Raw genomic sequence first — 16,036 nt, 5'->3', positions numbered from 1 at the left:
TACGCTTGAACAGAGGCCAGTCTCACACTAACTGGAAAAAAAATGTCAGTGCAGCTACAAGCTCAGTATATACACAGGACAGTAAAATACAGTATGATGTGTTGTTAGAAAACAAGACAAATGCTGCAGATGAACATGCATCATGAAAATTTCTCAAACTAGTAACAAGCCTCCACTTGTTGAGCTGTAGCACAAGTTTTAAGTCGCTGAATAAGACAGAATGACAGTTGAATTGCTCTGTAAAACTAAAATCAGCATCAAACAGGTGAGTGATTTTACTCACATTACACTGTTGGTGTGACTCCTTGAGCTGCCTTGCCTGCTGCTCTTCTTCTGACTTAAATTGGCACCCATTTTGATCTTCCCACTCTCCAATCGATGGGCGATGTGTATTTCCCTTAGCTAGTAGGCATACTCTCCTGTGCTCATCTGAGACGGTTCAGCAGGTAACACTGGTGCTCTCCTGTCAGACTTCTTCTGACACAAGTTTTTTGACAGGTAGGCCCTCTTGTCCCTCCCTCCCGCCCTCCCTCTGCTTCGCAAGTCTCCTCCCTCAGCTCCCTGAACTCACTGGAAGTAAACATTCAGCCGCTGATACTGTAGTGTAATAAAATTGGGAGGGATCACATTGTGTGGCTGTGTTGGGTAGAAAGTCTGAGCCATAAAAAGATGACGTGAGTCATGAGATAAAGCGGGAATTCATTCTTATGCGAGGTTGTGGCTGAGGGCTTCGAGAGATCTGGCTTGACCAGTTTCAGAGCAACACTGAGCCAACTGTTCTTTCAAGTACAGCCTATTCATAATGTCATTTTTTCAGAAGTTATGTAAATCATGTGAGGTGATTCCAAGTCCTTAAGGGCAAAATCAGCTAATTCAAAGTCTATTCATGGTCTCTTGTGTGATGATAATAATAATAATATTTCAGGAATCGAATCTCTCTGTTTTGTTGGCTATGTTGAAGAGCATTTTTCAAACTGAACACTGGAGTGCAGAGAGGTTGTGTAATCTGCATAGAGAGTGCATATTAATCTTGCAGCGAGAACACACTTTCATTTGCCATTGCGCAGTGCAATGTGACTTTTCCTGAAGCAGCTGGGTTTTTTTTTAGATTGCTCTAACAGGCAAGTGGAAACAAGTTTTCTTATGTCTCAGTTGCACTAAAACAACTGTGTATATTGTGTTCATAATCCTTGTTAGTAGTGATAAAGATTAACAGCCTCAGCCTGGTTAGGGAAATTAAAACAAATCTAGAAAAGCTGACATGCCTCACATACAAAATAAACAAGTGTACCAACATGCACTCAGATTGAAGAGAGCGGAAAGAAGTGCTTTTGTTATTTCAGCACATCTGTATTTTAGGATGAGGTTTAACCAAACAGAAGTAGAGAAGTCACAGGTATGATGAGAGTTTTAGGAGTTACAACCACAATATTTTAGTATTAAAGTCACTAAAACATGTTGCTGCAATGTCTGACTCTCACAAAGACGCCTTGTTTTCCACCCCTTCCAGCTTTGAGGTTGACACAGGTCAAAGGTCAAGTAGCAACAGAAGGTCATCCCCTCTTTCATACCACACATACATACACGCAACCACACACAAGAAACAGTGTTGAATTTTTAAATACAATCAGACAATGAAGACAGGAGTGTCTTCTGTCTGCAGATAACAGAGGAATGTGTGAACGGTGAATAGAGTGTTTTGGGTCATTGGAGACATTAGTCAGGAGTTCCTGGTGAAAGAAAAATATTTTCTTGTCATAATTTGCATTTTGCTGTACAGGATAGACATCCATCATATTATAAATCACATACTGTTATTCTTAAAATAAAAAGGTTATGTGCACTATATCAACTGGCAATTTTTGTCTTTTAAATACAATTTAAAAGACAAAAAGAACCCAACTTTTGTTCATGCATAGGCATTTTGCTTTAAGTATTTTATTACAGTTATACTGTCTTTGTGAGACTTTTAATATTCAAGTCTATGGTCATTTTTGAGGTCATAGTGTGTGTTGTTTTATGGATTTACACACTGAGTTTAAGGTGCTCCTGCTATTTTGTTCACTCCCTAGATGGATGCATTCACTGTTTCAGGAACCTGCTGGTATGTATGGCAGTTTTTTGCAACATAAAATCATCACGAGATGATTAAAGAGAAAAAGCAAAGAATTTCTGTGTATTTTTTTTCTGACCTCTCTCATTTTTGCTTTATCTTTATGAAAAACTGGATTCTTGTACATGTACGGGTATCTAAAATCCTTCAAATGAAACAATTTGAGAGGAAAAACTACCGTGAGCTGTGTGGAGGGATCAGAAGTAGACTTTGTTCTGTTCTGTAGTGACAAGCTACAAAGGTTTGGTTATGGAATAATCTCTCACACTATACACAGGAAGTGGGGAAAAATGTTGTCCCAACACGCAGGTTATCCGGATCCGTCACCAAGTGAAGCCTGACATCAACTGGTTGACTTTGAACACTACCGCTGACGTTCCTCACTGTGCGTTAGGGGGGACAACAGTAATAGTAAGAGAGAAACTCTTTCATCATCATTCATATTTCCTCTGAACAGTGTGAGATGTCGTTTCCATGGCTTTCCATTATGGTCAGGGGCTGGGCAGGGCTGTGCTGCAAGCATTGCTCACTAGAGTCTGTAATTTTGGAAAACATACCTCAGAAAAACAGTTCGCTTAGGAAAACGTCATAATGGTTTCAACATTGAATTGTAGTTGAGTGCTTTTTGAGCTCAGAGCTGACCACAGCTAAAGCCAGCAACGGTGTGTTTATCAAATGTTTTAAAAAGCGGCTGTGTAGCAGAATGAAGACCTTGTGTAACATATGGTTTACACAGAAACAGCCATGGAGTCATGTGAGTGATCACAGCCACAAAAGGAAGACAAAAGCTATACAGACAAATGGGAGTCTTCTCTTTGTAGTCCACTCCACTACAGCCAAGTAGACTGCAAAATGCAGTGTACAGATCAGATGAATAGTGAAATATACAGTATAGTATGTTATTAAAAGAAATCCGGATAAATGATATTCTAAATGAAGCATGGCACAAGCATGTTTTTGATTGTATTTCTTGGTAAAGAGGAACCCTTTTTAACAGAACTGCGAGAGTTTTACAATTTTTATAAAAAAACTTATTAAGTATGTTTCAGTCACACTTGCTTCCACTCTTTGATCGAGACGGAAGCAGAAAATGACCCTCCCTAGCCAGACTCCACACAATTTTCATTTCATTTAAGCCACAACATGTGTGTATGTCCTCGTCTGCATCTCTGTTATGGCAACATCTCAGTCTGGCCTGTGATTCCATTGAGAGGCACGAGACCAGAAGCGACACAAGTCTGAGAAACAGTCCTGTGTTGACTCAACTTCCACCCCCCCCCCTTACCCGCTTTCACTTCCGGCTCAGCCAGCCTTCCCAGCCTCGGTGACTGAACCTCTACAAATCAGAACAGAGCTCTCAGGCTGAAAACACAGGATTGCACTACTTTAAATCGTGATTGTTATCCTTGGAAAGTAGTCAAAAAGAAATTCCAGCACAGAAAATGCACTTTTTTTAACATGAATGTTCATGTGAGAAGAGGAGAGGGGAGGTCAGGAAGTAGGGGTTTAAATGCCTCTAAAAGGTCATCTAACTTGATACTTTTGGCTGAGAGGAAATTATCCTCATTCCAGTATGAATCTTAGTTAATTCTTAATGAAGCACTCGCCAACAAAATGATCTTTTTCATGTTAACAAAAACAGGAAATTTGATTACACTATTTAGAAAAAGAAGTGTATAAAGCACATTATGTAATCCTATTAAAGCTGTCATAAGGCTTCTGTTGGAAAACATTGTATTGGAAGGAGAATTACCCTGTATGCGATGCCATGCTTCTGAGCATAAATACCACATCCAGAACAAAATTCCTGCGCTCCAAGCTCAATGGAAATTCCAACAAAACTATGGCTTCCTCCCGGCAAGTGACTCAGAGCCACTGTTGAATGTCTTCCACCTCCTGGCCTTTCCTGCTGCGAGCTCGGGCCTCAGGGTGTGTCTCCCTGTGACCTCATCTTCCCAGAAAAACCTCCAGAAACCCCCAGAAGCAGCACAGTTGCTCACATGATGCAGCCTCCACACAAATCGCCCACAATAACAAACCTGTCAGTTTATAGAAAAACACCAACAGCACTGCTGGCAGTGCCTGTTCGGTCAACCAGAGCATCAGCCATGTGTGTGTGTGTGTGTGTGTGTGTGTGTGTGTGTGCCTGAGTCCCGACTAGCATCCTGTTTATACAGCCTGGTCTCTACTGCCTACAGTGAGAACTGAAGCTTGAACCAGCCTCCAGACTTTTTAGTCTTAACTTCATTGTTTTTGCCAAAGTTCGTCCCAAAAATCTTTGTGGTGAATTCTTCCTCAAGGGCAAAAATCTCATGTGGGCAAACTTTCAGTCACCTGTCTGTTAGTGTAACTCCTAACAAGAACTGCTTTAATAAGCAGACCTGCTTTACAGCTCTGTACATCACACTCACCACAAACTGCTGGTCTGGATCAACCAGTGAGGGGAATTATAGATTCATGAAAAGAGGCTTTGTGTTCATGCAAAAGACAATAGCTCTCCGCATGGCAGCTGGACTTTTAAACCAGACACAGCACATTCAGTGAGTCATCTGGCAACTACTGTCCAAAAGTCAGCAGATCAGTGCCAGTAAACGACACAAACAGTTAACTAATGGAAACCTATCTAATCAAAGCAGATAACGGCAGAAGTAATGGTGCACCTGACTGGCTGACTGACAGCTGTCAAACTTTGAGTTTCAGTGTGTAAATCTTACCTTGGTTTCTCTGAGGACTGGCAGGCTGTGACGGATCCGCTGTGAGGTTTGTGTCCTTCACAACAACAACAACAAGTGGATGAAAAAGTCCTCGGTCAGTGCAGTGAGAGGTCCTTAAGGGAGTCTGTGCTCGGGCTGCTGTTGGAGTTGCGGCTGAGTGAGAATGCTTGTTCTCTCTGCGTGGCGGGGCTTAGTCCATGTGGCTGGATGGGAAATGAACTTTCTGGGCAGCATGCCAAGAACAGAGTGGATTTTAAAGACACAGCAGTTCGACCAGACTTTACGCTGTGTGTCGCTGATTCTTGAGACTTTGGTGAAAACATGTCCCACTAAGAAAAGTGCTGTTGAAAATGAATAACATTTTCTTATTTAAAATAATCAGGGTTGATAATCTGAGGGTATTTTACACAAATGATGACACAGTGCCCACAAAATCAGTTGTCCTCAGACAAAAGATTATCATTTCAATTTGATAAGAAAACAGTGGAAAAATGATTTAAAATGTATACTGTAATATATATATGCCAGATGAAAGTGTAGAGTGAAGAACCTCCTAAAACTAAAAGCAGTGAATCTTCAACAATATTTACTTTTATTTTGAGGTTGCTCCACATCTGCTGAATGCAACAAAGTCACACAAGCTCCTCTAGGTTTACTGTTTTTTCCAACAATGTTTACATATTATATTGATGTTGCTACTGTCACAACCATAACGTGTCAACACCATCGCTTTTGTATAGAAAGAATTTTTGTAAATTATTAATTATGATTTACAAGATGGCTTCTGTATACAACTCATGCATGTCATGTGAAAAAGTGTGTTTTTGTCACCATCGACAAAAACACACAGACGGTGTTGATGTCAGCTCCAAATCATCCTCAATGGAGGCTTGAATATAATTTATGATCACAATAAATATTAGTATGGCTTGAAATATTTCATTAACCTCTTTATTTATAATATACATCATTTCCTCTTTATTTCTTCCACACATAGGCCTACAGTATTTTCTTACTAAATGTGCCTTACTATATGTACCCCTGTATGAATAAAACCATAATTTTATAAAATCTCACTAATTTAAACGTAATTAAATTCATAGTAATTTTGCACAATTTCATAGTAATTCCATTCAATTCTGACTTTCCTTTTATGTATTTTAGGAAGTTATGGCTAAACAGAAGCTATCAGTGGAAGAGCGAAAGAGAAGAAACAAGGAAGTTATCCAGAAATAAAGGAGGAAAACCGGAGAAAGGAAAAGCAAACATGGAAGAACAGAGTAGGGGATGGGAAGCTAAAAGCTATCAGTGATTTGAAAGGGAAAAGAGGAGTAATAAGAGAAAGGCTTGGACACATATCCAGCAAGAGTCAAGAGAGTGTAGGAGAAAGGGCCCAGAAACACCCCCAGATAGTCCACTGGATCAGACTATACAGGAGACAGCTCACAGTAGGCAGTCTATAGCAGGGGAGAGAGAAAGAAAAACAAGAGCAAGATAATCGGGAGAAAGCTTTGAAAAATCAACTTAATGAGATAATAAAAGATAGGAACAAAATGAAAATGCATTGGCAATGAGAGCAAACTAGAAATAAAAACATTCAAGAAAAAAAAACAGAGTAGATACTACAGGGAAGCAACCTCAAAAACCCCTCCATCAAGAAATCCTTGCTCTTCCACAACTCTCTCATTCAAGAATTCAATCAAAACAAAAAAGCAAGTCAAAAATCAAAGAATGTGACTCTGTCAGGAAGGGTTCTAAAGAAATGTCCCCTAACACACCAGACACAGCAGTGAGGGCTGACATACAACACAATGAGAAAGAGAAGGACTACTGACAAAAAACCCACTTACATTCAAACAATAACCCAGATGATTCAAGATTTCAACCATGATGCTGCAGGAATGACGACTGACAAACAGGATATGATAACACAGAAGAAAATAAAGCATCAGAAAATGATTCTGACTGACACAGCGAGTTCATCAAAAAGGAACCAACTGTAAAACTCAGTTATTCCTCCGTCTGTGCTTTACGTCCATTCTATGTCACAGCACCAGAAACAGCTGATCGAAAGATGTGACAGTGCCAATACTGTGAAAATGAATAGTGGTAGTTGTTGTACTAAATTGTTAAATAAGTGACTTGAGTGGTGATAATATTGGAATTCTTTGTTGTAATTAGGCCACTGTCACCACTGTCAGATGAACCTTTCTTTGTTTTAAATCAATATGCTTATAATCTGTTCCTCCAATATAGTTGATTTATTAAAGCAGCTGTCTCTTTAAAATTAAAAGTGTGTTTTTTGATGTCCAAAATTGTTATTTTGTATATTTAATGCTACTGATAAAAGTTGCATTATGTAAGAGTTTTTAAAGGAGTACATGTGAAATAGTATAAAATATGAACAGAAGTGATCAACACCACATATGTGTATCTAGGGTGTAGAGATGATTTAAAAGCTCTGAATCTATATTAGACTTAATAAATAGGAATAATTTGCTTTTTATTGGGTCTGATGGTGTTGGTATTGACAGTATGTAATGACAGGGAAAACACATATTTTACAAAAAAATTACAAAATCAGCAGCTTGCACTGAAATATTATTTGATTGCTGAGACCTTGTTCTATAAACATAAGTTTAGATTTCTTAACATTTCATTTTTTTCTGTTCAAAATTAAAACCTGTTTTATCCAAATTCTCAAGAATCAGTGGTGTGTTACAAGAAAACACATTTTCAGCTGCTATGTTAATCAGTTCCATTCAAATGTCTGGATTTACTTGTGAATGAGAACAACCTCCCTGTATCTCTACAAATGCATATTTGTTTTACTGATGCTGTTATAGAAACTTAACTTTATGGTAGCTGAGTTATTTAAAGAGCGTCTACATTGGCACATCAGTTAAAGTACGAGAACCAGAGATGAGAATTCAACAGTTTATTGTCTTTTCACAGGATTTCCAATTAAATCATTGACTGTTACAGATGATTTAATGGCTAAAAGGCGAATGAAAACAATAATCAGTAACAAATGTACTCTAATAAATCTTAATCAAATCAATGCACTTTGGTCATTAAACAAAGAAACAGCAATAACTATAACAATTTTCCATAACTTACTCAATCAATGCATCTGTGACAGTCAACTATTTAAGTGGAAAGACAATAAACTGTTGAAGGACTCTCATACTTTAACTGGTGTGCCAATGCAGAGGCTCTTTAAATAACCAGCTACCACAAAGTCAAGTTTCTACAGCTGTAGTAACATTACCACTGACAGCACTGCATAGTAATATCCTCTGAATGTAATATCATAGATTTACATTAATTGATCTTTTTGTGTCACAAACACTCACAGATATTTCCCACTTCGGTGATCTCTCCACTCATTTTGGTTATTCTCAAACAGGTCAAACTCAAAAGGTGATGTAGGATTTTCACACCAAATCAAACACTGAAAATGAGAAAATGAGATTTACATGTGCTGCAGGTAAATCACAGGAAATGAAACATCTGTCTGTTCAGTTGCCATGAATCAGTTGTCAGTTCTATACTGGCTTTTTGACACTGAGTTGGGAATCATCATGATTATGATCACATACTAAATGGTCAAAGCTCCAGCAGTTTGCAGTTGTAAATCAGTGAGTTGGTGTCTCCCTCTAGTGTTTTTACTTCAGAAGAAGACAGCTGCAGCAGAAAGCCCTGCTACACATCTCCCTGCTGCTGCTTCCATCAGACACTGCACAGCTGAAAACATTAAAAAAAAAATGAATGGTTTGTTTTATCATACAAGAATACCATTTAATGCATGCTTTCAGGCTGTGTGTTTTGTGGCCAGTCTGAAGGCTATAAATATCAATCAACATTCTCAGTGGCCTGAGGAGAATATAGCTACGTGCAGGTACTGAAGCCAAGACAAGTTTTGTTAATCTCTGCGGAGAAGCTTCCTGCAGAGGCTGAAGTTACTGATCTGTTGGAGCACCAAGAACACATTCAGTACACCTGCACTGCAACATGCACTGATAGTCCTTGGTTAGAAACACACTTTGCTCTAGTGGATGGCAGCCCTCCATGGTTTGGGAATTTTTAACGACTCTATAACTTGATTATAATTTTGTTTTTTCTACATTTGGTCCACAGAAATGAACCAGATTTGTTTTTATCAGGCATCAATTAAATACTTCATTCATTCATTTAATACATACATTCCATGTAACTCAGGATTTATTTCATATCAGAAGAATGACGGTGCCCAAACCAAGTAAACAAAATGTGTCACTTCCTCGCCACAATGTTTTAGCCTTCAGGAAACATGTGACTTGACCTTGCACACTCTTTATCAGACAAACCCTGCAAGCAGCATCACACGGAGGCACTGCAGCAGCTTTCAGAGCCACTGGACCGAGTCACCAGTCCACTATAGAGCTGTGGTTTCTGTCTCCACATGCAATGAGATCACTGTCATTTTCTCTTTGGTCGCTTCCCTTTCACTGAGGATTAACAGGCTGGACTTGATCATTTATGCACCCTCTTCTAACCCTCTTTCATTCACACTGTAGCCTGGCAACAAGCCACTGGGTAATATGCACAGACACAAGGTAGCTTCATGTCACTATTTCTAGGTGCATAATGATCAGGTCTAAAGGGCTGAAAGGATTTGAGAAACAAAAAGTAAAATAAAAAATATGTATTTTAACTAGTATATGTTTTTGTCAGTAATTAAAGCCTAATTGTTCCTGAAGATCTACGGTTCATTGTCGCAGTTGCATATAAAGGAAAGAGTTCAGGTCAAATGCATTTCCCTGTGCCACAGTTTTTTTTCTCTTTTTCACTGGCCACAGATCAAATCTGACACATGGAAAACTATGACCAATTCATTGCTGTGTAATTTCAGTGAAAACAAACACAACATCCAATCACTTTAAAAAACTACTTAATGTCACTGAAATGACCTGTAATCTTATTTTCTCAATCAGCTTCTTACTATTAGTGATTGGATCCTGCATGAACACATTGTTCCCTGCCCAATTTACAACAAATTTAGTTATTTCACATTTAATATTTCAGTTTATCGTTCTTTCCTCTGTTCTCTTATCACTGGTTGGAAGTGGGCTGGACTCAGTCGGAAAAAGGTGATGTCACATACTTCGGTGCACCAATCAGTGATTAGCAGCATTTAAGTCAGCGTGACAATCAAATCTGATCAAACGGAACCCACAGCCCTGATGAAGCAGATAGCTGATTATTTTAGTGTTAAACCACTGATAAATAAAACCTTTTGTCTTTTATTTGTCATGAAGAGTTAATGTTAGTGTTAGAGAAATACATACAGTATAATATTTAATGTCAAATTTTCCTTCAAAGACCTTAGCTCCATGAAATTTACATTTTTGCATGAATTTATGTCAGTTTTGGCAACAACAATGATTTAAAAGTGTGTAATCTTTAAATAAACACCGTATACTTGATGTATAATATCCATAAATTGAAATGTTCCAGATTTGCACAGCTGCTTTTGCACAATTTTTAATCTTAAAATCCCTCTTTTAAATAAAAAACCTGGATTCTCTCATCAGTGGACTCAATAAAAAAACATGTTGGAAGCTGATAATGGGCTCCATCAGTTCCCGGGTTCACTGCCACTGATCAGTATGGATGGATGTGATGAGGATGTTACATCACTTGCAGTGCAGCCAGACGCCAGCAGCAGCATCCAGCTCGGAGGTAACGCGGCGCACAAAATACAGCTGGCCATATTGTGCACCAGCTCGGCTGCGTCAGATCTAAAAACACACACACTCACTCACTCACACACACATACACACACACACACAGCAGCGCTGGAAGAAGAAGTCACCGCCAGAGAAGAAATATACTGTTTGAAAACTCGGCTGAGCTGGTAAGTGTTCGGATGCGGTAAATCATATTTTTCACGGTGATGCATCAGTCCCATTATGTCGAAGCCTTGCGTGTCCTCTCCTGCGCTTTTGTGGTTAACAGGCTTTCTCATGGCCCGCAAAGCCAGCGCGCATCACCTCATTTTTGTTTGATTTGTGCAGATGTTAGGATGTGTTAAAAAAAAACAACCAAAATCTCATGATTCCTTGAATGATGAATGTAACCACACATTGGCATTGAGGATTATCGATAATAACGCCTTTCGCTTGGGAGTAATAAGGGCTTGTTTACCCCCCTCAGGTTGGCGTCTGTACGTGCGGGGAAAATGGTTAAACTGGGGAATAATTTCAGTGAGAAAAATAACGGGAAGGTGGTTTCTGAAGACGGATTTGACACCATCCCTCTCATAACACCGTTAGACGCCAGTCAGCTGCAGTTCCCTCCACCAGACAAGGTAAGATTTTGGATTTGATATTTTCCATTGATTTGGAGAGTCATAGTGAGGGGGTCCTTACAGAACAGACCCTTGCTGTATTTCCATCATTCCAGTTAGACCAATTAGGCTGCTGAAAATGAAGGAAAACAAAACAAAAAAAAATTATTAGTAGAAAAATCAAACCTTGCACCTTCTGTGAACTCATTTCCTCATGCAGCTACAACTGCAAGCTGATTGGATCTTTTTTTTTTTTTTGTTGCCATGTCTGTACATGTGTGTTGTGTGTTTCTGCCAGGTGGTGGTGAAGACAAAGGCAGACTACGATGGTGAGAGCAAGAAGGGGAAGCTACGATCTCCTAAAATTGCTGAGTTCTCAATAAGCATCATTGAAGGCGTATCTGAGCGACTCAAAGTAAGAATAGTGTCACTGCCATTGTCTGTGTTTCATACATCATCCCATTTTTCTCCCAATATCTCTCGCACTCTCATGCACACATGCATATGCCGGAGAGCTGTTTCCCCCCCTGCAGGCTCAGGACATTTGCCACCGCTATCCAAATTATACTCTGTGGCTTGCTCGCTCAGATCACCTTCATGTCCTGTTTCCTGCTGCTTGTCATCTTGTCAGGCTACACAGGGAGACATAATGCACAATGATTCACTTAACCCCGCCCTGAAACTCTCATTAATTCAGCTGCTGCCATGGCGATAGCCTCCAAATGGCAGCATCCCTCCCACCTCCCTCAACGCCCCCCCTGACCGGGCAGATGTGTTAAGCTGTTCACAACATATATAATGATGTAAACATATGGTTTGGTAAAGAAAAAAAAGAAAAAAAAACACAGTCCTGGCTCCAGATCTAAAAATTTGGGACTAAAAATTTGCATATATATATATATATATATACACATACACGACTCACCAGTGCTTTTCCTTTTACCTTTGCATTTTTAAAATTCATATGTGCTCTGCATGCAGACTATACACTCCGCTCTCACTCCATATTTAGAATCAACAGATGAAACTGTCTCTCCTGTGTGTCAAGCTTCCTTTGCTAGTAGAGAGACATTTGAAAGGCAAAGGGACACATCACTGTCTGAGAGAACACAGCTCGTAAAAACTCACATCAGTGCTTTGAAACGCTGCAGGCAGCCCTTTCATCGCAGATAGTCTCTTTCATAATCTCCTGTTGCTTTGCTTTGTACATGTTGTACCGTCTGCTCAGATGTGTAACTGCAGGATTCACACAGACAGATAAAAAGAAAATATCTGTCTAGTTGTTAACAATCTTATCAAACCTCAGTCATCTGTGTTGGGAAAGAGTAACAACATGCATCTACTCTCTCCAAGAAATCCTCGTGTATGTTCTGTCAGCAGTCGACACTGGCACGAGGATTTCTCTCTTTCTCTGATGCAACTGCGTCAACTTATTCAGAATATAAAACAATTTCGCTGACGTCGCTTGAAATGATCAAATTTCTCCACAAGCGTTCATATTGACTTTGTGAGTCATAAAAATAACTCACACACATACCGGGGTGCAATATCTTCAGCAATAATGAGACTATTTCTCCCACACCTTGTCTTATCCCCCTCCCACATCCGAGAAACACCAGTAGCCGTTATGTAACTCCCCTGAGAGGTGAGAGCTGGGCTGTACAGATGGTCACACAAGCCATTTTCCTACTGGGTTACTACTGTATGCAGAATATCCTGTAACCCTGACAAGCTGTTAGTCATTGTCATAAATACATCGGACATATTCGGATATGTAACTTAGCGTGCACTCTATCTACACCAGTGTGCATCTCTTCTATGGATGTTTTTCATTTCAGTATTTCAACCTTGCACTGCTGTTTAAACTAGAAATAGAAAGACGAGAAAATCTTTAAGTTTGCTCGCTCATCTCCTTTCAATAAAACTGATTCAGTAGGTTTGTGATGTTCGTAAGCTGAGCTGTGAAGCAGACTTTGTGCCGACACTGGAGCTTTTGTCTTTTCTCCTTTAGGTGACCTTGCTGGTGATCTGTGCCCTGGCCTTCCTGGTGTGTGTGGTATTTCTGGTCGTCTATAAGGTCTACCAGTATGAGCAGCCCTGTCCTGACAGCTTTGTTTACACGGTAAACACTTATGAGAATCATTGTTTGTGACCTGCCTCATGGTGATATGTTAATATAATTTTCCAGGGTTAACTTTTGTTTTCTTGTAAAGAATTTTAGCATTTTTGTGCTACATAAACACGGTTCATTATACTTAAGCTTAGCATTTGCAGGCCTGTATTTTTTTCTGAATTTTCCACAATTTCACAATAACAGAAGTTCAAGTGAAGTTTAGTTTATTTACCCCCAAAGCTCTACTTTGAAAATCCATTGTATTGTTTTAGAACAATTGAATAGTTTTCTGTTTGTAAATGTGATCTGTAATTGTATAATGTTCTCTTTGAAGGTGGCTTTTTGATATGAATTTGATTAATCATATCACTACTGCCACATTATCAGCTTTTAATTTGCTTTTACCTTTAGGGAGACTAAGTAACTTCTAAGAGAAGAAACAACACAATCTTCCTCTAAAAGTTGACTTCATAAGCCATTACATATACTATGTATAATTCAAAAAAAAAAAGTACAGCCTATCTCGATCTGGTATGACCAGTATGATGGCTAATGTTAGAAAATGAAGTAAATATTGCCTTCATAATAATATTGACAATATTGAGTTATTGTTGTGTTTGCACTATCCACTTGCGTTAAGCTTCCAATAGCTTGGCTCATTCTGTGTGAAAGCCTAATCCATTTCCACAGGCACTTGTATAGATTAGGTATAATGAGGCTTAGCTTGTTTTGAGACTTGTTTTTCTTGTTTGGTTTTCTTATAATGTGAGATTTTTTTGCTCTGGTGTTAAACAGTACTGCTCCACTTTGTCACTGTCATTCGTCCTTTTATCTCATGTAACTGTGAGCTATGAATCACGGCTTGGTTCTTAGAATTTCATCATTCTTTCTTGAATCATACTTTTGTCACCTTGCATCTAGTTTTTCTTTTCTTTTCACTTACCCATTGTGTAGAGCGACAGATTTCTCATTTCTTGGCATTTTTAATCTTGTACCCTCTCTCTCTCTCTCTCTTTCTCTGGAGCAGCAAGGTCGCTGCATGCCGGCTGGGATGTATGGCAACTACCCCCCTCAGGGACCTGGGGGCCGCGGGCGCCTCTTTACCCTCATCAACCACTACAACATAGCCAAGCAGACCATCACTCGGTCAGTATCACCATGGATGACCATCATGTCTGAGGAGAAGGTCACCCAGCAGGAGACGGAGACTGCCCAGAAGCTGGCTTAACCAACCTGGGATCAGGAGGTGGCCTCACCTGCTGCAGAAAAATAAATAATATGGTTGTGCCATTCAAGCAAACCTCAGAGTCCTGTGGCTTTCTGTTGGGTCAAATCAACTTCTCTCGTCTGAGGTGCTATGCTCCCTTGTTGATGTAGTTTGATCAGCTGATGTGTACTGTAGCAGGAAATATGTGGAAATTTTGAACACGTTTTCAGCAAAGCGAGGCTTACACTTGGCTGGATTCATGGTTTGTTTGAATAGCATACGTTATTATTTATATACTCATCACAACAGAGTGGCAAATGTGTAGAAAAAGCCACAGAAAACACAAACACCGCCACACAGACACACACACTCACTGTCTTTGTACATACACATATGTAACAGAACTCACTTTAGTACTCAGATTGTGAAATGACTGTGAAACATCTTGTGTCTGCGTCGCTTGTTTAAACACAAATGCACGCACGACTCCAATAACAATCAGTTTGCTTTCAATCTCCGTCTTTTCAAATACATCATATACTGATAGCGCATGCAAGACCCTATGAGGTCAAGCGAGTGGTAAGATTCTCATGAGGCGACAAAGTTTGCAGCATATTTGCCACTGAGGTCATCTGTGTCAAAATATTTTACTGTCATGATATTGTGAATAATCAAAGCTTGACCAGGAGGAAAGCTTTTAACCAGCGAGAAAAAGACTATTTTAAATCATGTTGTTTTGATTCAGCCCATACTGCTCTCTGCATATAGTGCTGTTAAGGGGTTTTTAGTATTAGATGCTTACGTCTTTTTAACCAGAATTAATGATTGTCTCCATCTTCATTTAAACTCTTTGTGAACACCATGTGTTTTTTTTGCAGGCTACACAAGACTTCATTAATGGTTACTTTTCATAGCATAACTTTTATGCTACTGTATTGAATGTTTTTGCATTGCTAGTGAAGACACTGTATTGTGCAATGCTTCGCATTGATTAATGTCACCAGATGGCTTATTGGCAGCCATCAGAAATAGTAGACTTAGGTTGATGTAGTGGAACAATCTGACAGTAGTTGCTTGTCCTGTTGCTTTTTTCTGTATTTGTCATTTAAATTAAACTGTCACAAATTATGTACCTTTTTCAAACAATGTAATGATTACCATTGAAGTGCATTTGCTACATAAAAATGTTAAATGAAAAACTGAAATAAAGTGCCCACATTTCACACCGACGTCCTTGTGGAATCCATAAATGAGCAAGAACATTTTAAGAAACTGTTTTAGAAGTAAATCTTTTCAGTCCTGCTGAAACTCCCCGAGTGCAGAAAATAAGTACATCTTTAACAGTTCCATTTCCCTTGAGTTTAGATCAAAGACATATTTCTGAGCGCTGCACCGTTTTCATTGGAATATAGGTTAATCCTAATAAACAGATTAGCAGAAATATCAGGAGGCTGCATGAATCAAATCTCCTGTCGACAGCTTCTTTTCTTTAGAAGACACTAACACAGACAGGCTGCAGCTTTCTGGCTGCTCTTGATGTTATCTGAGAGCTCAACAT

At 39.2% G+C, this 16,036-nt stretch overlaps 2 protein-coding genes across 3 annotated transcripts in view; one reads left to right on the top strand and one right to left on the bottom strand.

Moving 5' to 3' along the window:
• The window catches only part of tacc1 (transforming, acidic coiled-coil containing protein 1), a 32,703-nt gene extending 27,712 nt beyond the window's left edge, over window positions 1-4,991 (bottom strand). Inside the window, exon 1 of one of the 2 annotated variants that reach the window (XM_067587907.1) lies at window positions 4,828-4,991. Coding sequence is in view for 1 of the 2 variants with exons in the window: in XM_067587906.1 (XP_067444007.1) it covers window positions 284-354 (71 nt within the window). In the remaining variant the exon portion in view is untranslated. Of the gene's footprint in view, window positions 1-283; window positions 474-4,827 lie in introns of those variants that run through there. The other variant, XM_067587906.1, reaches the window with a different exon arrangement.
• Window positions 4,992-10,402: 5,411 nt separating this feature from the next.
• On the top strand, window positions 10,403-15,701 carry LOC137181846 (neuronal vesicle trafficking-associated protein 1-like). Its single transcript, XM_067587902.1, has 5 exons — window positions 10,403-10,726; window positions 11,026-11,179; window positions 11,457-11,573; window positions 13,170-13,280; window positions 14,299-15,701. The coding sequence occupies exons 1-5, from the start codon at window positions 10,422-10,424 to the stop codon at window positions 14,497-14,499; spliced, it is 888 nt and encodes a 295-aa protein (XP_067444003.1). The 5' UTR covers window positions 10,403-10,421; the 3' UTR covers window positions 14,500-15,701.
• The last annotated feature ends 335 nt before the right edge of the window (window positions 15,702-16,036 follow it).

This window comes from Thunnus thynnus, chromosome 4 (genome assembly GCF_963924715.1).
Source record: "Thunnus thynnus chromosome 4, fThuThy2.1, whole genome shotgun sequence".
Classification (NCBI taxonomy): domain Eukaryota; kingdom Metazoa; phylum Chordata; class Actinopteri; order Scombriformes; family Scombridae; genus Thunnus; species Thunnus thynnus.
The sequence above is the reverse complement of the archived record's forward strand: the minus strand, read 5'-3'. Positions and strand labels throughout refer to the sequence as shown.